This window comes from Schistocerca cancellata, chromosome 1, assembly GCF_023864275.1.
Source record: "Schistocerca cancellata isolate TAMUIC-IGC-003103 chromosome 1, iqSchCanc2.1, whole genome shotgun sequence".
NCBI classification, from domain to species: Eukaryota; Metazoa; Arthropoda; class Insecta; order Orthoptera; family Acrididae; genus Schistocerca; species Schistocerca cancellata.
In genome coordinates this window covers 666,989,880-667,014,696 of record NC_064626.1, presented here as the reverse complement: position 1 = coordinate 667,014,696, position 24,817 = coordinate 666,989,880, and the positions used below count along the sequence as shown (strand labels likewise).

General features: G+C 36.2%; 1 protein-coding gene across 1 annotated transcript in view; it reads left to right on the top strand.

Annotated features, from left to right (window-relative positions):
* The window catches only part of LOC126092594 (collagen alpha chain CG42342-like), a 614,083-nt gene that overhangs the window by 495,521 nt on the left and 93,745 nt on the right, over nt 1-24,817 (top strand). The window contains exons 22-23 of the mRNA XM_049908319.1: nt 19,646-19,699; nt 20,066-20,092. Coding sequence (XP_049764276.1) covers nt 19,646-19,699; nt 20,066-20,092 — 81 coding nt within the window. The remainder of the gene's footprint in view (nt 1-19,645; nt 19,700-20,065; nt 20,093-24,817) is intronic.

Below are 24,817 nucleotides of genomic sequence, written 5' to 3'. Positions count from 1 at the left end.
TGCAATACTCAGGATAGATTCAAGTAAACACAGTCATAAATAGCTTTCAATGAGACACAATCGAGTAGCTTGGGAACCAAAATCAGAGTATGTAGCAGACATGTATATATCTTGTTATATTGTCTACACTAGTGAATGTCTTCCACACTGTTTGTTAATTGTCCATACAAACTATCCTACATATATAAAGACCTAGAAGATCCACTTACAAGTGATAAAAAAATGCATACTGATTTAAAGTTACATAATGTATTATACTTGAAAAAATATGCATTTATGCTGAATAACATTGTCTTTAGCAGTCTTGGCTATCAATTTACAAATATTAGTCACAGCACAAATCCAGTCAACAGATGCTCGAGTACATTACTCAGCACCCACGATCTGTTGCAAGTTGACTGGTCCAGCAGGGTACAGCCATATGGCAGTGTAGGGAGTGGATCTTCCCACATCTTTCAGCTTCCTCCTTAGAGTTCTCATCAAATGCTCCACATGATAGGTAACTTTCTGTCTAGCATTCACATCAAATTCTGAAACATTGTTTTGTGTACTAAATATGTTGTCCACGCATACTAAATATGCACCTTCTTCACATCACATGAGATATGCTCTGCTTGGTAACTTTTCAAAGTCAGTTATATGGGATTTATGTCAGGTGAAATTAAAAAGTGTTCACATATGAAAAATTAATAAACAGAGTTAAATGCAATAAAAAATGGACTAATAAGCTATTACACACAGATATGCTCAGATACTTTTCCTAATTTTTGCAGAACAAAAAAACTATCCCATTTCAAAATTGCAAAAATATCTACTCATTTAGTCTCATGGCATATATGTATCAAATTCTAAAACACAAATCAATTACAGAACATAATTATATATTGTATCATACATTTTATCTCAGTTAATAGATAATACAAAACTGCAGAAATCACATCATCTTACATACTAAATTCCAGACAAACAAAACACAGTTACATAGTTTTATGGATCTACAGATAGATTTAAAATCAGTCACTGGATAAGATAGAACTATAGAAACTATATGATCTTACATACTACATTCATGATAGTGGAAAAGAACAAACAAATAAATAGATACTTATGGATCATATCTATATGCTTTCAGCTCAGTGAAGTTGCGTAATACAAACAACTTCTTATATTTAGGGTACACAAGTCTATATGCACTAGGATGTGGATTTTCAAGAATTTTGAATGATCCAATATAAATATAAAAAAATTTCTTTATCTCAGATGTCAACACCTTAGATTTTTCTTTGGCTTTCACCAACACAAGATCTCCTATCTCAGACTTAGAAAAGCTACCTTTACCACCATGTGCCCTCTTTCTCCCATTCCCCTGTGTTTTTCATCATCCCGTTAACACATTCTTCGCTCTCTTGTGGAAACATAATTTTACATGGTAGAAACTCGACATTTCCATAAATAAAGTTAGCTGGTCTGCTATTCAACATGATTTCAAATGGTGAAAAACTTGTTCAAGAATGTTGTAAGCTGCTCATAATATACTCAAAATCACTGACATAATTTATGCATTACTGTAATATGTTCTAAACAGTCTTCCAATCTCTCTCATATATCTTTCTGCATTGTTACTCAAAGGATGGTACACCAATGTTAGATCAATCCTTATTTTTGTGTTGTCAACAAAATCTTTCCAAGCTTGTGATGTAAACTGACAACCATTATCAATAAAATTGTGTTAGGAATACCCACCTGATGAAAATATGTGTTTTCAAACTGAGAGATGATTTGTTTACTGGCAGCTTTGTTAAGAGGAAACATCTTTATGAACTTCAAAAATACACCAACCACCACAAAAACATAACAAAATCCATTCTTAGACTTAGGTAAAGGTCCTTAAACATCCACAGACACAAGATGTAGGTTACTATTAGGTAGTATGTTTTGCATTTGGCCTCTACTTGTTTGTTCACTTCCTTTCACTCTTTGACATCTGTCACAGCTGGCAGTCATCTTCTTGACTCTCCTACCTTTGTTATAAAAATATGTTTTCCTGAATCTTTTGTGAGCAATAGGTTGATCCACAATGACCAAAACTCTCATGTGTATAAGTAATTAAAGCAACAATACATTGTTCTGGCCAAAATGGTTTACAATCCTCTGAGTCAGTCTTATGTCTCCTGAATAAAATACTGTTGGGTACCTTGTAGTACTGTTCCATCTTTTCTCCTCCTTTGTTACTCAACATGCTCTCAACCAATTTCCAATTTTGATCATGATTTTGATACCTGCAGATGTCATTGCAAATTTTCAACATATATTTTTCTTCATCACACCTCTCAAGTACATCAATTTAAACTCTTTTTGTCCTTCTCCAAAGTTGTTACATGATTCACTCCCTAAAGTTTGCCTAGACAAAGCATCAGCAGCTACATTATCTGTGCCCTTGATGTACCTGATTTCATAATTGAACTGCTGTGAAAACAATGCCCAACATGTGATTCTGTTATGGTACAACTTACACACACCTGAAGATAACATAATGCTTTGTGATCTGTTGTTGAATGCCCCACGTACAGCCAAAAGTTCTTCCTCAGTTACAGTGTATGTCGTTTCATGTTTCTGCAATACTCTACAAGCAAACACAAGAGATCTATATTCAATAACACCTTCAACTTAAACCTCCTGAAATAAATGAGCACCCAATCCAACATCACTACTGTCTGTCATAATACAAAAAGGAAGAGATAAATCTGGTCTGAACAATATTTGACTTTCACACAACTGCCCTTTGATCTCATCAAAAGCATCCTGATGCTCCTGATTCCAATCCCAGATGGTATTCATCTTCAAAAGTTCACACAAGCCCAGAGCATTCAAAGCTTGGCTGCTACAAAATTTTATATAAAATCCATTTAACCCAAAAAATGGTTTAAGCTATTATTATTGCAAGGAGATGAAAAATTAGCAATGGCATCAAGTTTCTCTTTATCAGGTGCAATTCCTTTTTCAGATATAACATGTCCTAAAAATTTAACTTCTTCCATACCAAATTTACACTTACTTATTTTCAAAGTCATGCCTCCTGATTCTAATTTTGAAAACACATCTCTTAGCAGATCCCAATGTTGTTACCAAGTTTTCTCAGTGACCAGAATGCCATCAACATACACAGTTAATTTTGAACTCACTTCATTTCCTAAGACAGAATCCAGAGCTCTTATGAATTCAGCTATAGATACATTTAGCCCAAATGTCACCACACAATACTGAATACACTTACCTCCATATGAAAATGCTATATACTTTCTAGAACTGAATTCAAGTGGTATCCGTTGAAATACAGAGGTCATGTCCAAACTACTCATGTATTTTACATAACTAAATTTGTGTAACAGCTTGTCCATGTTCTCAGTATGATCATTCTCTCTGATAAGAAATTTATTAAGATGTCTAGAATCCAAAACAATTCTCACTCCACCATTCCTCTTACTTATTACAACTAAAAGATTATTGTAAGCACTCCTGCTTCTCTCAATTACATCCCACGTTTCCATTTTCTGAATTTCTTTCTCTACATCTTTCCTTTTTGATAATGGTATATTATATGGCTTGAGAAAGAAAGGTTGATGATCTGTAATGTAAAGTATGCACTGATAGCCTTTCACTTTTCCTGTTTTTTCACTAAACACATTTATAAACTCCTATAACAAATTCCTAAGTTGTTCTTTTTGTAGGTCACTAACAGTTGTAACTTCCCTTACTCACAATCTATTACACTTCCAAAATCCTGATCCTCAGTCTCATCAAAATCTGTATCTTCATCAAACTCCTGGTACTCATCTTGGTTCACAATACTTTGCAAATAGTTACAACTTTTCCCACAGTTTAAAATACAGAAATTAGTTTTACATAAGTATTACTTTTAGGTTCAAAAATAAACAATTCTCTAACATTCCATCCAAAACAAGCATCAAGTTTCACTATCCAATCCATTCTGAGAATTATATTTGCTTCCAGGCTAGTGATCACTAAGCATCCATGTTCAAAGGTTTTGCCTTCTATACTAAACGTTAAAATTATCTGAGATTTTACCAATTTGCTTTGCTTACCAGTAGCTCCTCTTACCTTTACACCTACAATGGGCATTTCCACAAAATTCTTACTATATTTAATATTTAATCTTGTCTCTAAATTGTTCATATATACCACAAATTGGACTACCTGTATCAATCAAACAGTTCCCTTCCCACTGATCAATTTTAATCTTAATGTAAGGACATCCAAAATCTGAATCATCATATCTGTTATTAGACAATTCATGTAAAAGATCACTTTCAGTTTCTTCAAATGCTACATCTATACTGTTTTTGCAGGGCGTTATCAACTTAACTGGTATCATAGCATTACTTTGGTTACTCATGTTGTTAGGTATAGATTGAACACACTGAAGGGATTCCATAACACAACTAACATCACTTATTACAGAAGGAGCACAAAATACACTACTGGCCATTAAAATTGCTACACCACAAGGATGACATGCTACAGACACGAAATTTAACCGACAGGAAGATCCCTGATTCAAAGGTTGGGGACATTTGCAAGACAATAACCATCTGCACGAACAGTTCAAAGACATTTGCAGGAGCGTGGACTATCAGCTCAGAGACCATGGCTGCGATTACCCTTGACGCTGCATCACAGACAGGAGCGACTGCGATGGTGTATTCAATGATGAACCTGGTTGCACAAATGGCAGAACATCATTTTTTTGGATGAATTCAGGTTATGTTTACAGCATCATGATGGTCGATTCCATGTTTGGCGACATTGGACTGAACGCACATTGGAAGTGTGTACTCATCATCACCATACTGGAGTATCACCCAGCATGATGGTATGGGGTGCCATTGGCTACACATCTCGGTCACCTCTTGTTCGCATTGACAGCACTTTGAACAGTGGATGTTACCTTTCAGATGTGTTATGACCCATGGCTCTACCCTTCATTCGATCCCTGCAAAACCCTACATTTCAGCAAGATAATGCACGACTGCATGCTGCAGGTCCTGTACGGTCCTTTCTGGATACAGAAAATGTTCGACTGCTGCCCTGGCCAGCACATTCTCCAGATCTCTCACCAATTGAAAACATCTTGTCAATGGTGGTTGAGCAACTGGCTCGTCACAATGTGCCAGTCACTACTCTTGATGAACTGTGTTATCGTGTTGAAGCTGCATGGGCAGCTGTACCTGTACACGCCTAAACGCCATCCAAGCTCTGTTTGACTCAATGCCCAGGCGTCTCAAGTCTGTTATTACGGCCAGAGGTGGTTGTTCTGGGTCAGTTCTAGTATAATATAATTGTCCAATGAATACCCGTTTATCATCTGCATTTCTTCTCAGTGTACCAATTTTAATGGCCAGTAGTGTACATTACTGTCAAAATTACATTTCCTACTTAGATCTTCTTTCGCTTTATTCCACCAGCATGGATACAAATTTTGACTAACCGCACCGAACGTACTCCAGAATGCACATTTATCTATGTTATCTTCAATTTGGTCCCAAACAAATTTCAAAAAATTTTCAACTTTAAACTTGAGGCTTATAGATAACTCACCTTTACTGTTTACTCTGCATGACATTAATAAAAAACTGCTCTGACTAGACTGGTATTCCATGACTCTCAGTTATATCACTTACCTTACCTGTATTCACAAATAACTCTAAGATTTCATTATTCTTAAACTCAACAAAAAACCTGATACTCATCGTCATCATCATCATCATCATCATCATATTCTTCCAGAATTACTTCATCAATAACATTATTAACAACACAAGTCTTGTCTCCATTAAAGTCACACCTCACCTACATTCATTTGCAATAAGCTACCAGTCTCAGACTTACCAACCTTAGTCATTTCACAGCTCTCATTCACACCTACATCAAAAATACCACCTAATTCAGATCCAGTACAGTCATCACCTGTTTTACATGCATCAATAGCACTGTTTTCTGACCAAGAGAAGAAATCATTAGTACACACTACATCAAAATTCTCATTACTCTCACATTCTGGTTTGTGATTAGTATCTACAGCACTATAATTAAACATACTATTCCTAAACTGTTGATCAAAACATAAATGAGAAATCTGATGTTCCTTCTGTGTCACATTATTAATACTGTTATTATTGTCTATTTGTAAGTGTAAATTGGGGGTTCTGTACTTCTTGTGTTTCCTCCCCCCAAAACTGTGGACCTTCATTGAGGCAGACTGCTGTTACCCAAATAGTTACCTCTATGTTTGTTTCTCCTATTATATTGCCCATAGTTATCCCCATTATTCCTATTCTGCTGATGTTCAAAATTTTTGTCTCTGTTGCCATTTCTGTTTCGATAGTTATTACCTTTGTGATCTCTGTCATTTCAGTGATTATGGTACATGCTTCATTCTACTGCCCTATGCAGCCTGTCGACATATCATAAAAATTGTTTAAGATAATTGTCAGATTCTTGTACTAAATCTCACAGCAACCTTTCTGGTAATCTCCTTTTTTGTGCATCAATCAATGTCATTTTGTCAAATGGTTTATCAAGTAGAGTTAATTTCTTAAGTTGATTCTTGCGGACCTTGTTCAGGGTACCATCCCTATTACTGTAACTTGGACCATTCAGAAATTCACTTTTAATTCTCCCTTGTCCAGCTTCCAACCAAAATTTATTTGAAAAAACTCTTTTGAAACTTTTATATGTTTCCCACTGACTTAAATTTAGATTTACCCATGACTGAGCTTTGCCTTTAAGACATCTTTTAACAAATTTAATTTTTTGATCATCACTCATGCCTGACACAAAACTGTCCCTACAGTGCTGTAAAAAATCCACTGGATGTAAATTGTCTGATGGAAATTTTTTGATTGGAATGTTGGACCACACAATATCATTGTTTGAATGCAAATTACTGTGGATGCAATTTTCCTGTGGTACTGAAATATTTTGATCTAAAACATTTACATTAGTTAGCATACTGTTTTCAGTGTTTAAAATTTTTAGATCTAAACTTCTAAAGTTCTGTTCCATTTTTTCCTCTGCAGCCTTCTCTTGAACTCTGATGTCATTAACATTCTTCTCCCAGTGTGAAGATTGTGAACTAACTCATTTTCCAAAACAATAAATTTACTTTCTAAGACATCAACTTTTTCATTCACACTTTTTAATCCATCTGGCAGCCCACATTTTAGCTCAGGAACCTGATTACTAAGTTGTCCTATTTGGCATTGTACCCTGTGCCTTTTACTATTGTTTTTAGACTATTCTGTTTTCATTTCCTCTAATTTTGTTAAAATCAACTGCAGAATATCAGTTTTAACTGTTTCTTTGCTGACTACACCTTCACTTGGTTTAAACATGTCTTGACTGGGTCTTACAGCTTTCACATCTACATCACTACCCTCATCTCTTTTCATTTTCCTGGCAATCACAAGAGTCCACAAAAAAAAAAAAAAAAAAAAAAAAAAAAAAAAAAAAAAAAAAAAAAAAAATTAATTTTACAAATAGTTGGTACTTATCTTTTCTGATGTCTTTCATTGTATTTATAAAGTCCTCTTTCAATTTATCTGAACTGTCATTGTTGATATTATCTCGTCACAGTTGATACGACTTTGTTGGGTAGTTCTAGGGTCTTCCTTCATCGAGTGATTGAAGTTCATTTACATAAAATCTGCAAATATAGAAATAATTGTCCTTTCATCTTCTGCAACAGACAAAACTTCCTTATCAGTCAACAGATCCTGGCTAATGCCCACACTTATAATCTTACCCTCCCACACATCACTATTAAATTTTTCTTTGTGTCTTGATTAGTTTCAAAAGCTTCAAGAGGTGTAAGGTATACAAAAGAAAAACTTTTTACTTATCTTCATTTTCTCTTGTTGTAGTTTTTGGCTCCAAGTCTTGCATCTAGGGGTACATTCTGGCAGCTGAAATTTTTATTTATCGTTGTGGGTTCCTGATGACTAAATGACTGATGAAGATTTGCCTGTATATCTCGTGAATTTTATTCTTTGTCACATTAATAAATGTCACACTCTTCTTACAATTTCCACTTAATATTCCAAATTACATTGTTAATGTCAATCATATAAAACATCTTCTTCCATCAGAGGCATGCCTACTACACCTAACATTCTGCCAAATTCACAATATTCCAAAGAGTTTACAAAACAAAAGAGTTTACAAACTTTCTTGAAAAAAGTAGAATAGTCGCTAAAGTATATCATTATTTTGTAGATGAGTCCAGAAATAAATTTAATAATTAGCTTTAGATTGTGAAATTAATAATGTGAATTTTAAGTATACCAGAATGTCTAATTTCAAATGTTTTTAAAACAAGAATATTTTTAACAATTAGTACATATCGATTGTGACCTGCCATGTTGGCCAAGAGTGGGAATGAGGTGCTTCCTGGACTTGGGTAGGCGCGCCAGCCACGGATCAAATCTGTCCAGTAGATTAACAATAAAGGCCAGTGTGCCGCCCAGCCTGGATGTGGTTTTTAGGTAACTTTCCACATCCCACTAGGTGAATATCATGCTGGTCCCCATGTCCTGCCTCAGTAGCACAACTTGCAAACATTTGAAAGTGTTCACACTATTTCATGGCATACACTAGACGCAGACAGCTGGGGTACACTAATTCTGTTCCCACGGGCACGGGGTGGCGACAGCAAGGGCATCCGGCCACTAACAAGGCTGATTCCACATTGTAGATGAACAAAGGCCCAAGGAAATGAGGATGAGTACATATCAATTGTAACAAATTAATTTCTTTTTATCTATCTTAGCCTGAAATGTAATACGTCGTATACAAAATCAAATGAAATTCTTTTTGTGAAACAGCTGAGAATATTCACCTATACAAGAATTGACAGTATACATGGTATCCGTTAGAGGAGATATCCGCATCCAGTGATGCCTGTGGGCTGAGGATGACATGGCGGCTTGTTTGCACCATTGGGCTTTCATGGCCTGTTCAGGCGGAGTCTAGTTGTTAGAGGAAGGTGTCCCATTACAAGCCAGAATAGTGGACTGATTGAGGGACACACGGGATGTGTTGGATGTCCTTGGATTCCCAAATTTGACCCACCACAATGATGTCCACTGACAACTGCTTTAATGTGATTGACCAGAGCCAGCACCACTTGGAGCTGTTAGCAAAGGGTTGACAACTCAGCCTGCAGCCAAGCATAGCAATAACAGTCCCCGTACAGCAGAAGACTACACTATATAGTTATTAAAATGTGGGACTATGTCCAGTAAGTACACAAACACACAAGAAATTGACAAACTAAACTACTAAGCACACAAGTAAATGAAAATATGTCACTTCTGTTTGAGGCATGTACAAATAATTGACAAATGAATGCTGTACTCCCCTGAGGTTCTGTGGAGATGAGAGCTGTCACCTTGCTTCAGACATATTATACTTGTTCAGACATATGAGGTAGTGTATACCTCTCCCTAATATCTTGTAGGATGATATTGGAATCTGAAAAATTCAATAATCAGATAGTCCTTGGCCTAACGAACATTGTTACATACTGGAGCGACCCTGTGGTACAGGGTCAAAATTGAAACATTACACACTTCCTCTGGCCCAGGCAAATTGAGCAAATCAGTTGGTTCTTTCACATTAGATGTGATCTAGGGTAGACTGTAGATGGCTGATAAAAGCCTCATTTATTTGTTCATGTGCTGTTGCTGATAAAACCCCCAAAAGCTATTATTCATTGGTACAAAAAGTACCAATTGTGGGGATGGCCACATCCATAATTTCTATTCATGGCAGATTGTTGACATTTTTATAATATGTTCATAAGATAATATTCTTGGTGAATTTCAAAAACTTTTTCCTGTTCCTGAGATCCAGGACATGCAGAAAACAGCAAAAACAAATTTCTAGCTGTTTTTGCATTGTGGGCCACAATTATCTAAGTGACTAACTGTAGCAAATGACTCAAATTTTGACTGGACATTCTTTAGACTTAATAACAATGCATTTTGGATACCAAATGTACCAATTTTGGGGATGATTACTTCCATAATTTCTTTTCATGGCAGAGTGTCAAAAATTTTCCCATGTGTTCTTAAGATGATGCTCTCAGCGAATCTCAGAACTTTTTTTTGTAATCATTATCCATTACAAAGTCCACAGGTTCAAAGTTACCATATTTATGCAGGTGAAATATGCATGTAATATCCGGTCTGAATCATAGATATGGTTTTAACTGAGACAGTGAACATATGACAAGATTTCTAGGGATTATTACAGGCATTCTGAGATCAACACGCTATGTTTTTAACCAGTATTTTATTTTTTTCATGGATAAAACTTTGTGACTCACTGGTTCTGTATAATGGGCCCTTCTTGCCTATACAAATATACCAAAGTGGTACTACAGTGACAAAAAATGGGCTGAAAAGGAACTTAACATGCCTGAAAAAAACTTAAAATAAATGGCCAAAATTATTTAAAACTGGAAAGACTAAAAATTCTGTAAAATGTTTATAATAATATTGTTAATCTTTTAAGAAAAAAATCATAAACTGGGGTTTTCGATGAATTGCAAATTTTGAGCAAAGTATCTGCCAAAAATGTAAAGCAAACAATTTTGGGTTAACCCTTTATTGTGTGTACTATGTTTGTATGTGTCAAAGTATAAAAATGTGTCAACGTATGTAAACAAACTATCAAAACTTTACTGATCTACAGATTTGCTTTATATAAGCAGTAAACCCTGGTGAAGCAGGTAAAAGAAGGGAACCACTGGGAAAATGTTCCTTTCAGAACACAAAAAGGGCAAATAAGTTCATATTTTAAAAAACCATGACAGAAAAGTGGATACTCAGCTGCCTCAATCCTCATTCCACCCTCCCCAACAAAAATTTTTGCGTGTAAACATATTCACAATTTTTATGCTAAAAGAAAGTAGCAGAGAGACAGTGATGGTGGTGGAGGAGGAAGAGGAGGAGATTCATGTTTAATGTCCTGTCAACAGTGAGATCATTACAGACTGAGCACAAGCTTGGATTAGGGAAGGATAGGAAGGAAAGTGCCCATGCCCTTAATCACAGAAAACCTAAATGATGATGACTGGACACAGGTTTGAACCATTGTCCTCCAGAATATGGTGGTGGAAGGAAGAGGAGACAATACCAGTGGGAGAGATAAAGAGGAGATATAGTGATGACAGGAGGGAAAAAGTGGCAGTGACAGAGAAAGAGTAGATACAAGAAGAAAACAGCAGTGGGATCAAAAAATAGAGCAGACAGTGGAAATGAATAACACAGAGGAGTGGGGACCATACATAGGTTTTGAGGGATGGGGGTGGGGTGGTGGAATGTGTAGGAATCTTGATACTCCCCGACCAGCAGAAGCTTAACACATAGATATAGAGGAGGGTGAATTTTGGTCCAAAATTTTAAACATGTAGACAAAGGGGAAAATGTAAGTTGTACCCCTCAGAATTTTTGAGCTATTGAGATGTGGTGGGGCAGTGACAGCAGAAAAGAAAGACAGAAGTAGACAGTAGCAGTGGGATACACTGTAAATCACTGGAGACAAAGAAGACAGTGAGAGAGAGACATACATAAACTGTGGCAGTGAGAGGGAGATGCTGAGTTTGAAGGCCTCGCTGGAAAAAAGAGGCTGGCTAAATGGATTGTGAATGTTCTGTGTTAAAAGAGCACAAATGTATTAGCAAGCCAAAATTTTTGGAGAGTAAAGCAGGAGCTGGTTATCCACTTTTTGACAGAGTCTTTAAAGAGGAACATATTTGACTTTTGTGTGCTTATGAAAATAGATGAGTGGAAATACTCTTGTTTCACTACCAGATTCTCCTTAGCAAATATTTCTGTTATATTTTAAAAGCTCTTATTACCCAAATACAGTACCATTTGTCTCTGGCCATCTCATCATTCAAAGTGTGACCTATACTGTAATTAAAATCATAATTTACTTCAAACTGTTATGACTTGTCAGTATTTCTAATAAACTATCAGATCATTTCTTATTCACATTTATGCAAGGTTCTTCAGGGTCTCACCTACAAACTTTGGAGGTTAATAGTGCACACACACACACAAAAAATTCTTAAAGAAATGTGTCCTATGAAGCCCTTCATGACAGGGTACTGCAAAAAGTGCACTGGTTTTTATGTGTCAGATTATGAACTTTATTTTTTTCAAAACACATTTTCAAATTACAGGTACATTTTCATCACACCTTCCTATTTCAGGTACAGAAAATGACATCTGGAATTCAACCTCCTCTACTGCACAGATTCATAATAATTGTGTCCATAAAATTTACAATGAATGCCTGACAAGAGTCCACTTGAATTTCACAAACAATAAATCGAATTTAAACCTTTAACTCATGGATGTCTTGGGATTTACTGATAAACATGAATGATTTAGATTAACCCCAAATAAGAAAACTGCAAGAGGTTAAATAACATGACTTTGGTGATCATTGTTGTTCACCATTACGCAAGATGAGGCAATCCAGAAACTGCTCATTGAGCAACTCAGTGGTTTCACAGGGAGTGCAACAAGTGGCAATATTCTGCGGAAACCTCAACTCTTGAATGTCCTTTCCATTGAAATGAGGCTAAAAAAAGTCTCTTAACATTGAATGCTTTCTATTAACTGCCACAATTTGCCCTGAGTCATCTTAAAGAAAAATTAGGGCCAGTGATGCTGCTCACCCAAAAGCTACACCAAACCATCTCTCACTGTGTATGCATTTCCTTCTCTTGAACACTGCAAGGATTTTCTGATCCCACATGTGGCAGTTCTGTTTATTCACAAACCCATTTTAGTGGAAGTACACCTCATCAATAAATGTGATGTTCCTGCAGTCTTCTCAGAAACCAGTCAACAAAATGTCACATTTTCTCTCAATAGGCTTCTTTTATCTGCTGAATTAACCAAATTTGGTAAGGGTGCTAATGGAGATCGTACAAGAGAATTTGTTGTATTGAAGTATATCTTACACCCAGTTTTTGAGAATGGCAAAGAACTGACTTCACTGGATTAGCAAACACACTGCCATTAACCATTGTAAAATTTTGCACAGATCAGCCAGTACGAGGGCATCCAGAACTTTCAGTGTTCACTGTTGAACCCATTTCTTTGAACATAATGCATCTGCAAACTGTTGATTCTTCTGGTGCTTCATTGTTTCTTATACTCATGGGAAGATATCCTATATTCAGTGTATGACTTTCTTTCAATGATACAGATGTTGATTGAATCTAGAAGCATTGGTTTCCTGAAAAGAGACACCCTACCAGAGTACTTTTGCTAGGGTTTGTTAGTGTCATCAAGACCCAAGGGGTATTCATTCTGAGCATGCTACCAGTGGAAGGTGTGTTGCATGAACACTGAATTTAAGGGATGCATGACAAATTTAGTGATGTACCTCCAACCAGTATACATGGAGTGACATGTGCTATCTTTATCAAACTGTTAATGATTCTGTCTTTCATAAAACATTTAATTTACAGATGATGCCTATTTTTGATGGTCTGGTTATTTTAACAGCCGGAAAAGTCACATTTTGTATTACCAGCAATGGTTTACTCTCATCATTTGGGCTATAATGGCCAGTAATTATGTATGACATTATTCTGCCAGCGCCTTAAATTGGAATTACTTACCATTAGTTGATGTGTACTATGCACACTGAGGTACAAAGCACAGTACTGCTTGCTGCATATAGTGACCTCTTATTCCAGCATGATTGAAACTCAACATATTTTAGTGTTATCATGCGTACACAGTTAACTGTCGACAATGCAGTTCATGCAGGAGTTATTGCATAGTTTCCTCAAATCTACAAAATCTAACATCTCATGATTGCTTGAACCAAACATGTGTATTGTGATGTGAAACAGAATGCTGTAGTGCTTCATAGAATAGGATGGTCATTAGTGGAAAGATACAAAGTATGAGATAATGCTTAGGCTATAGTGTTTCAACATCCCTGATGTCTGTAATAGTATGCAGTTATTATTCATTCTCAAAATATTATAGGTATATTATGAGCACAATCCTTAAGTGATGAGCTAAAAGTAATATGTGTGATCTATCGTTCTTTAATAAAATGAAATGATTGTGTGGCATTGATAGCTGGGAGTCCGCACCCAGGGAATTTCACCACTGAGTTTCAAGTCACTTCAGTTGACCCCCACATTGAGTGACTTGCGTGTTACTGATGATGAAATGATGATAAGGACAGCACAACACCCAGTCCCTGAGTGGAGAAAATTTCTGAGCTGGCTGGGAATTGAACCTGGGCCCACCACGTGGCAATCAGATGAGCTGATCACTAAGCTAAGGCGACAGACCTTCTTTAAAGTTTGTTGATGATGACCTAAAGCACCCTGCATTTCTCTCAATCGACATGACAATAAATGACTTGATAAAACTCACCATTCATCTTGCTAAGTATTCTTTGTTTTTGTCTTTACTTCCTACCTCTCTCAAATCACAAAACTAATGCTGTGTTTTAAGAAATCATATTAATATCTTTAATTGTCATCTTCTTGTATGTGCCGTTGTATCTGTTGAGTCTGCATTAGTGTGACTCTTACATGCTACTTTTTTTTAAAAATTCATACTTTTTTTGGGTTACCCACCAGTTTTGTTAAATTCTGTCTAAAAATGATCTGTGTGAAATATGAGGTTAGGACAATAAGGGGAAGGGGTGTATGTAGTACTTAAAAATCTGACAATTCATACAAAATGGCAACCATCAACTTTGTGAACTATTACTTGTTCATGACAAATTTATTATTTAATTAATGTAGACACAATATTTACTTCAGTCTTCTTACATTAATTGATTGCCATTTCATAGATCATATTGCTCAGGTGATGTGACGAGTCATTGAACCAAGATGGGTAGAGATGGGCAGAACAAGCCAATATGTTCCTTCTTTTGGCACAACCGCATTGCACTATTCATCTCTCACTTTAGAGAAAAGGCAACAGATGTAGCAAGTACAATGTCTTCATCTTCAATTCGTTAATGAGAGATGATTTATTTGCCTTAATAATGCTCACATAAAACAACTAGAAGAAAACAGCATCTGCCAAACAACCTTTTACAGTTATGTTATACAATTTACAATATTTAATTTAATTGTCTGACAGACTGCCATCCTAGTTGATCAGAAGTGACAATTTATTGGGAAATCTGCTAATTCTGACACAAGAACTGAGAAATGGCATAACAGAATTAGAAGTTTTATATCAAAAAATAGATGCAACTACTAAGAGTTTATATTTGAATATGATCCTTTATATTTGATATGATCCTTTATATTTGAATATGAAATTTTAAAATTAACTGTGAACTTTTTTTGGCGAAGCACAATCTTGTGGTTTTTTGTTGTGTGTTCTAGAGACAATCCATCAGTCAAAGTGAATTGAGAAAGATAATTATTATTTGAAAATGTTTGAGGCCATGATGAATCTGAATTATCACAAGAAGAGAATGAAATTTGTGATATATGATTTTCCTTGAAGATGGTCTGTGCCACTTGTGCAACCCAAAGTGTAGTATTTAGTTTTCATCTTTGTTTCAAAATTTGTTAATATCATGTCACTCATGATATTTCTAGAGCAGCTTCAAAAAACTGAAAAGACATTTATAGCACTTGGCTTCTAAATCAATCATCTTTGCATCCTTTGAATCCTATTCACCCCAAATTATACAAAAATTCTTTGTTCTGCAATGGAACCACTGTATGGATCAGCATAAAGAAAAAAAATTAAACTTGAGAAGTAAGAGCCATTTCAGTCTGCAAGATTTCCTCTTTTCATGTTTGCTTTTTCTAAGTGTTGCACGTTCTTTCCAGCATTTGTGTTGCATGAAATTACTTTCTGGTGTAGTAACAGGCTTCCATAAGCTCTACCATCATCACGTACCATTTTCTGTGAATTTTGCGACCAATGAAAATAGCACTTGAACAGTCAGTAGAGCACTATGTGCGAAGTCAAGCACAGCAGCCAATAATAGCAGCAGTTTATGTTTCTATACAGCATTTAGTTTAGGATTTTTTCTCATGTGCTTTTGTCAAGAAGCCAATAGAATTTTTGTAACTAACAGTACTGACTCATATTTAACTACTTTCTCTACGTCTTCACACATTTTTTGAGCAGTATGTCACATGAGCTGACTTTTTAGCATAATAGTAACCAGAAACAATATCACTTAGGCCAAAGATAGTGACTGTGTGGGCTATTGTTATCATTGTTGTATAGACAAACATAGATTGCAGGTAGATAGGGACTACACCTGTTGCATAGAGATGCAGATCAATTAGCCAGTATCCGGAAACAATTGGCAGCTGCATTGACCAATGTTGACAGGCTTCAGACTGCTGCCCAGGTATGGTGTTGAGATGTCTAAGACAAAAACTTTTGCACCACTGGCATGTGAAACATCAGCCAGTGTTCCTGATGTTTCAGCACCTACCAGTACCCATAATGTGGTCAGTATACATCCACCTGAGAGTCAATGAAAGACAGTGTCATGGTCATATATTTCTGGATGGAAGGCAATAATGGGTACTAGCTGCAGGACTGTCCCCTTCTGTCTTAAAAGCAAGTTTGAGGTCTTCCCGAGTGCTAAAAGTACATCTAGTGTGCAGAGAATGTTTCACCTTTTGGAACAACTGACAATATTCCTGAAAGTTCAGGACAAGTGCAGAGGGTAGGCTTTGGGTTCTTGGGAGCTCAAGTGTTAGGCACATGATGGAGCCCATTAGGCAAATAGCAGTGATGTCAGGAAGGAAGGCTAGTTTCCAATCTGTTTGACTTCCAGATGTTTCATCTGAGATGTGGAGGAGGCTCTGTTGGCTGTTATTGGGCACACTCTGTGCAATCTGCTGCAAATTGTGGCTCATGTTGGCCTGCATGACATCTGCCACATAGGTTTACAGCTATCTGGCTGCATTAGTAAAGACAGCTAGCCTTGCATGCAGAATGGATGTTGAGCTGACATTTGCAGCATTGTTCCATGAACCACTTGTTTGCAGCCAAGTGCAAGGTTTAAACCAAAGGCTCAGACATTTCTTTGATGAGCTGGGATGTGAATTTCTCAACCTTCAGTGTTAGTTGGAGAATTTGAGATACCTATTAATAAATTATCTATATTGGATGCAAATTTCTCAATCTCCATTATCGGATGGAGAATTATAAGATCCCTCTTAATAGATCGGGTGTGTGTGGGTTCAGGTTTCATGACTTCTAGTGTCAGGTGAAGAATTAGAGGAGCTCTCCTAATAAACTGGATATGTGCGATGCAGATTTTTCAACTTCCATTATGGGGTTGAGAATTGTAGGGCCCCTCATAATAGATCAGGTGTGCACTATGCATGAAGTGGCTACGAGGGTAGCACAGCTGGTGTTTCAAGTACATGTGGGTTTTTTGAGTAGAGAAATCCCTCAATGGACAGAATGATCACTCCCTGATTTCAGAAAAGGAAGTACTTTTTTAAGTTTTTTTATTTTTTTGAGTTACTTGTCTTGTGATTGGTTTGATGTAGTTTGCCATAAATTCCTCTGTTGTGACAAACTCTTTGTTTCAGAGTAACACTCACACTTTGCATCTTCAGTTATATGTTGTATGTGTTTCAACCTCTACAGTTCCCTCTATTGACATGGAAGCCATTCCATGATGTCTTAACACAATTTCTATCATCCCATCCCTTCTTCGTGTCAGTGTTTTTCACATCTCGCATTCTTAACTGATTTGGCAGAGTACCATCTCATTTACTGCATAGCAGTTCATCCAATTTTCAATATAATTCTATAGCACCACAATTCAACTGTTTAAGTTCTCATCTTTTCCAGTTTTCTAACATTCCACAATTCATTGCCATACAATGGTATTCACCAAATGCATATTTTTCAGAAATTTCTTCTAAAATTAAGGATTATGTTTGATAGTTGCAGATTTCTATTCGCCAGGGATGCCTTCTTTGGCTGTGCTAGGCTGCTCTTCATGCCTGAAGGAATGGTCTTTGCCTTGTTTGGTGCAGATTCTCCCTTAGTAATTCATTGTTTAAATTGTTGTTTGGTCTCAGAGGTATAGTAATGTATCCATGTTTCATCCACAGTGACGAAATGATGCTTAAAGTCCTGCAGATTCTTCCTGAACAGCTGCAAACCATCCTTACAACATTTCACACGATTCCATTTTTGGTCAAGCGTGAGCAATCGTGGAACCCATCTTGCAGATAGCTTTCTCATATCCAAATGTTTATGCAAAATATTACGTACCATTCATTCAAGATGCCCATAGTACTAGCAATCTCATGCAACTTAACTCCTCTGTCATCCATCACCATATCATGGATTTTATCAATGATTTCTGGAGTTGTAATCTCTGTAGGGCATCCAGAACATTCAGCATCACTTGTGCCAATATGGCCACTGAAAAAATTTTGAAACCACTTATAAACTGTTGTAATAAAAAGTACAGAGCCACCGTAATGTTTATCAAGCTTCTCTTTAGTATCCTGAGGTGTTTTGCCTTTCGTAAAGTAATATTTAATCACCACACGAAATTCTTTTTCGTCCATTTTTTGACAATCACTCGACTTCCTCGATTCACATGAATGCCAAACACAAACGAATAGATCAATATGACTGAAACTTGGTGTGCGTTCTTTCCAGAGACTAACTAAACATAACCTTGATACGTGCCCGTGGTGCCATCTCTCGGACTTTGCACGGACTTTCCAAACGCCCCTCATACAATAGTAAGTTATGGTTCTCATGCATTTCCCTTGTCTAATAACTTCTTTATTCTGTTGTTATGCTATCCTACCAATGCATTTAGTACTCTGACACAACAAACTTGGCATAGAACCATCCAACTGACACAAATAAGTTACTTTTTTCAGCCTCATTCCACACAGAGCTCCAACCTCATCCAAAAATGGTACAATTGAGCAATTAATGTATAATTTGTTCTGAGGAACAGTAACATGCTACTCCTTCTTGTAGCTCTAATTTCTTTGCTTCAAATGTTCATTACATGCCATCAATATGGAAAATATTCATTTTTCCATTCCCATGTCTTTGAAAATGAAAATCATTGACTTTTCTTGATGAAGTTATTCATTGCAAAGATCTTATCAATTCACACTGACACCTGAACTGGAACTGGCTAGCTTTCTCATTAACTATTTTGAGGTACAGAAGCTCTTGTATGAGCTATTTTGTGCTTTATGTGCTAACATAAACAGCCACTTTAGACAAGCAGAGGTGTTAGGTATTATTTCCCAGATTAAAATACACTGTTCAGAGGTAAAGTACTTAATCCCTGCTGAATCAAAATGCAGTGTACTTACACATGTACTCTAAGTTCCCTGCAAGTGATTGGTCTTCCTATTAAATTTCCTTGATAATCTTTTATTTCGATGCCAGGATATTTAGGTAACTGATTAGGACTGTTGTGGATCCAGCAAAAATAATGTGTAGTGTTGTTTTATGCTGAAACTTTTTCAAGTGCACTTAAAGCATTTTTTGTTTAAACTCATTTAAATGTGATGCTTCTGTTACAGGGAGCTCAGGGTGAGCCAGGAAGCAAGGGAGAGAGAGGTGATCCAGGATTGCCCGTATGTACATTCTTATTTCATGATTGATGTATTATATTCACCTATTAATCTCATTCCCTTAACACTCTCACAAATAATTCAGCCATGGTTTCTTCAGTGAATCAAACTACAAGCATGTATTAATCACTGACATTTACTTTAACAATGTTCCAATAAATGACACTTGTAATGTTTCACATAAAAAGCAAATAAAATATGAATATTCCAAATGCATAATTGAACAACAGATTAACTTTTTCTGTGTTTGGACTCATTTTATTGGCAGAACAACAAAAATTATATTTTTTAAAATGAAATGGCTATACCATCTCCCTTCACATAATTTGGCTGTTTATAACATTAACATATTTTTTCATTGTATTTTAGGGTACTGATGGAATTCCTGGTGCAGAGGTACCCCAGCTTTAAGTAATTCTTGCTTTGTGTAGCATTCAGTCGCATGTTATCTTGCAACAGCTTGGTGCTTTTTGAAATGCATGAGTAGTTTATGATTTTTGGAATGTGTGCACATTTATTTATTTCAGAGTGATGCATCTACGTTTGTAGATTAATGGCAAAGCATGGGGGCATAATCTTATCATAAACTGCAACAAAAAAGAAACAAATTCACAATATGACATAATTTAATCAGCCACAGTAACTTATGTAACTTGTACTTTAATTGCGTAATCTGTGCACATAGACCTAACCTATTGGTGTGTGCCTAACTTTATTTAATCTGAGTAACCAAATGTAAGATTTTTCATAAGTTATAAGTTTAATAAGTGAGAATGAAGCTTCTTTTTTTGTGGAAAGCCCAGGTACTGTGAGCCTTTAGCTTTAAGAACAAATTCTTTTTGTGGTGACTAAAGGAAGAAGAAAAGATTTATAAAATGATAGAAACTAGTAAACAAATGTTTTGATAATGAGGGACCCAAGAGGTGACACTAATACACGAGTGATGGGAGGAATATTGACACAAAAAGATCCAAAGTTGGCCATAGAAATGTGGTCAAGACAACTTATCATTGGACAACTATTTATAAGTTTATTTGTAGCACTTTGTATAATATTATCTTGTGTAGGGTCACCATTCTAAGTAAATTTATGTCATCTGTGAACAAACTGACAGTGAAATTTAATAGTTTGTATAGTCTGTATTAATATCCTGAGGGATCATAACCTTTACTTACTTTTTGTTTAATCACCTATGTTATTCATGTTTCTGTATATCACCCACTGTCTATTTCCTTACACCTCCCACATAATCATTAAATGCTTTCGTAATGGGAAAATGCAACAGTGCACAACCAGACCTCTAGATCAGAAGCTAGGTCACTAAACTAATATAAGATTGTGTGCTAACTCTCCAGTGGTTGGGTAGTAACAAATTAGTTTCATCTGATGATTAATTTCACAACATAATTTTGTTACCATAAACCACTGCAGTCAGAGGTCATACTTTGGATTATGTCACTGACTGATGGAGAAGGTTGAGATGACCTGCTTTGCTCATGGAGATTCAGTGAATATTACAATGTATTGCATTGCCCCAGCATAGATTGAGGCCTTCAGGTTCTGAGATCAGTAGATGTCTTGAACCAGATATGTTAAGGTTCTGTGACAATGTGGGCTGTGACTTCCTGAACTAGTTGCATGTGGTTGAGAATTGTAGGGTCCCTATAAAGGGATTAGAGGTGCACTACATACCAGAAGCTGCTCACCAGGTGGCTGAAAGTGTTTGGAGAACAATACAGGGCTTCTTTTTTTAATTTAATTTAGGAGACTCTCCATTTACTCCAAATAATGAGTGATACTGGAGACCCCAAAATTTTATGGCTGGCCCCCACAGACAAAGCATTTATCATCTTAGTGATCAACTGCCAAAGTATTAATAATAAAGTGCCAGAGTTTAAAGCAGTCTTAAAATGCACTGGAGCTCATATAATATAAGGAACAACAAAAACTGTCAGCAGTGATATTTGTGGGCAAAATCTAAGTGTATATTGAAAGTGTGGGCTACTGAAAAATGGAGGTGATGTAGTATTTGTCACAGTAGATACACAACTCAAATCCATTAGGACAGAAACTGAAGCTGTAAGTGAGATGGTTTGGGTAAGACTCAGTGTCAAGGGTGGGCATGAATTTTTATTAGATATTGATTTTTATTAGATATTCGTTCATCCCCAGGCATACCTGAAAACAGCGCTGGCAAAGACTTAAATCATCAGAAAGCTGACTGGAAAAATTACAACCTTTTAAGAGTTGGGTGTGTAAAGATGTCCTGTGAAACTAAAGACTTCGTATTTAGTATTGGAAACTCCAGGTAGGAATATCAACAATGTAGAAAAAGACAGATTGCTATTCACTGCAAAGAAGACACATCAAATTGAAGACTGACACAAGCTATGTGTGCATATCTTTTAATTGTGCCTGTCTGCAGCCTGACATGTCTTCTTTACAGAAAGTAGCAATCTGTCTTTTACTACATCGTTCACATTTAGTAAGTTAGATAAAGAGGAATTCAAAATATATGCCTTTGAGTAAAAGGACAAATACCTAACAGTATATTCTCTGGACATTTTTAAATTAGTTAAATTTTTATGAGTCAATCAATGGAAGTGATATACATGATCACAACATCAACAGAAAATGTAACTGTTTCTGGAAAGAACAACATTACAAAAAGATAGAAAGAAGCACATACACCAATGGTTTGATTTGGTTTTAAAAATTACCAAAGTCTCTAAGAACAGAATATATATGGAATGATTTACCACAAATTTAAAATCATTTATGATAGAAAAATGTTTATATTCATTAATGAATTTTAAGACAATGTTTGTAACATGAAGCAGTAGCATTTCATCTGTAATGTAAAAAAATGTATAAAATAGAAATCCAACAACTGCAGTATATAACATATTTTGTAAGTGTAAAACGGATAGGTTAAAGTTAGATATAGTGGGAATTAGTGAAGTTCGGTGGCAGGAGGAACAAGACTTCTGGTCAGGTGAATACAGGGTTATAAATACAAAATGAAATAGGGGTAATGCAGCAGTAGATTTAATAATGAATAAAAAAATAAGAATGCGAGTAAGCTATTACTAACAGCAGTGTGAATGCGTTATTGTGGCCGACATAGACATGAAGCCCATGTCTACCACAGTAATACAAGTTTATATGCCGACTTGCTCCGCAGATGATGACGAGATTGATGAAATGTATGATGAGATAAAAGAAATTATTCAGATAGTGAAGGGAGACAAAAATTTAATTGTTATGAGTGACTGGAATTTCATAGGAAGAGGAAGAGAAGAAAATGTAGTAGGAGAATATGACATGGGGGTAAGGAATGAAAGAGGAAGCTGCCTGGTAGAATTTTGCACAGAGCATAACTTAATCATAGCTAACACTTGGTTAAAGAATCATGAAAGAAGGTTGTATACATGGAAGAAGCCTGGAGATAATGGAAGGTATCAGATAGATTATATAATGGTAAGACAGAGATTTAGGAACCAGGTTTTAAATTGTAAGACATTTCCAGGGCCAGATGTGGACTTTGACCACAATCTACTGGTTATGAACTGTAGATTAAAACTGAAGATACTGCAAAAAGGTGGGAATTTAAGGAAATGGGACCTGGATAAGCTGACAGAACCAGAGGTTGTAGAGAGTTTCAGGGAGAGCATTAGGGAACGATTGACAAAAATGGGGGAAAGAAATACAGTAGAAGAAGAATGGGTAGCTTTGAAAGATGAAATAGTGAAGGAAGCAGAGGATCAAGTAGGTAAAAAGATGAGGGCTAATAGAAAACCTTTGGTAAGAGAAGAGATACTGAATTTAATTGATGAAAGGAGAAAATACAAAAATTCAGTAAATGGAGCAGGCAAAAAGGAATACAAGCGTCTCAAAAATGAGATCGACAGGAAGTGCAAAATGGCTAAGCAGGAATGGCTAGAGGACAAATGTAAGGATGTAGAGGCTTATCTCACTAGGGGTAACATAGATACTGCCTACAGGAAAATTAAAGAGACCTTTGGAGAAAAGAGAACCACTTGCATGAATATCAAGAACTCAGATGGAAACCCAGTTCTAAGCAAAGTAGGGAAAGCAGAAAGGTGGAAGGAGTATGTACAGGGTCTATACAAGGGCGAGGTACTTGAGGACAACATTATGGAAATGGAAGAGGATGTAGATGAATATGAAATGGGAGTTATGATACTGTGTGAAGAGTTTGACAGAGCACTGAAAGACCTAAGTCGAAACAAGGCCCTAGGAGTAGACAACATCCCATTAGAACTACTGATAGCCTTGGGAGAGTCAGCCCTGACAAAACCCTACCATCTGGTAAGCAAGATGTATGAGACAGGTGAATTACCCTCAGTCTTCAAACAAATATAATAATTCCAATCCCGAAGAAAGCAGGTGTTGACAGATGTGAAAATTACTGAATTATCAGTTTAATAAGCCACGGCTGCAAAATATTAACATGAATTCTTTACAGACAAATAGAAAAACTGGTAGAAGCCAACCTCGGGGAAGATCAGTTTGGATTCCATAGAAATGATGGAACATGTGAGGCAATACTGACCGTACAACTCATCTTAGAAAATAGATTAAGTAAAGGCAAACCTATGTTTCTAGCATGTGTAGACTTAGAGAAAGATTTTGAAAATGTTGACTGGTATACTCTCTTTCAAATTCTGAAGGTGGCAGGGGTAAAATACAGGCAGTGCAAGGCTATTTAAAGTTTGTACAGAAAGCAGATGGCAGTTATAAGAGTCGAGGGACATGAAAGGGAAGCAGTGGTTGGGAAGGGAGTGAGACAGGGTTGTAGCCTATCCCAGAGGTTATTCAATCTGTGTATTGAGCAAGCAGTAGAGGAAACAAAAGAAAAACTTGGAATAGGAATTAAAATCCATGGAGAAGAAATAAAAACTTTGAGGTTCATCAATGACATTGTAATTCTGTCAGAGACAGCAAAGGACCTGGAAGAGCAGTTGAATGGAATGGACAGTGTCTTGAAAGGAGGATGTAAGATGAACATCAACAAAAGCAAAATGAGGATAATGGAATGTAGTTGAATTTAGTTGGGTGATGCTGAGGTTATTAGATTAGAAAATGAGACACTTAAAG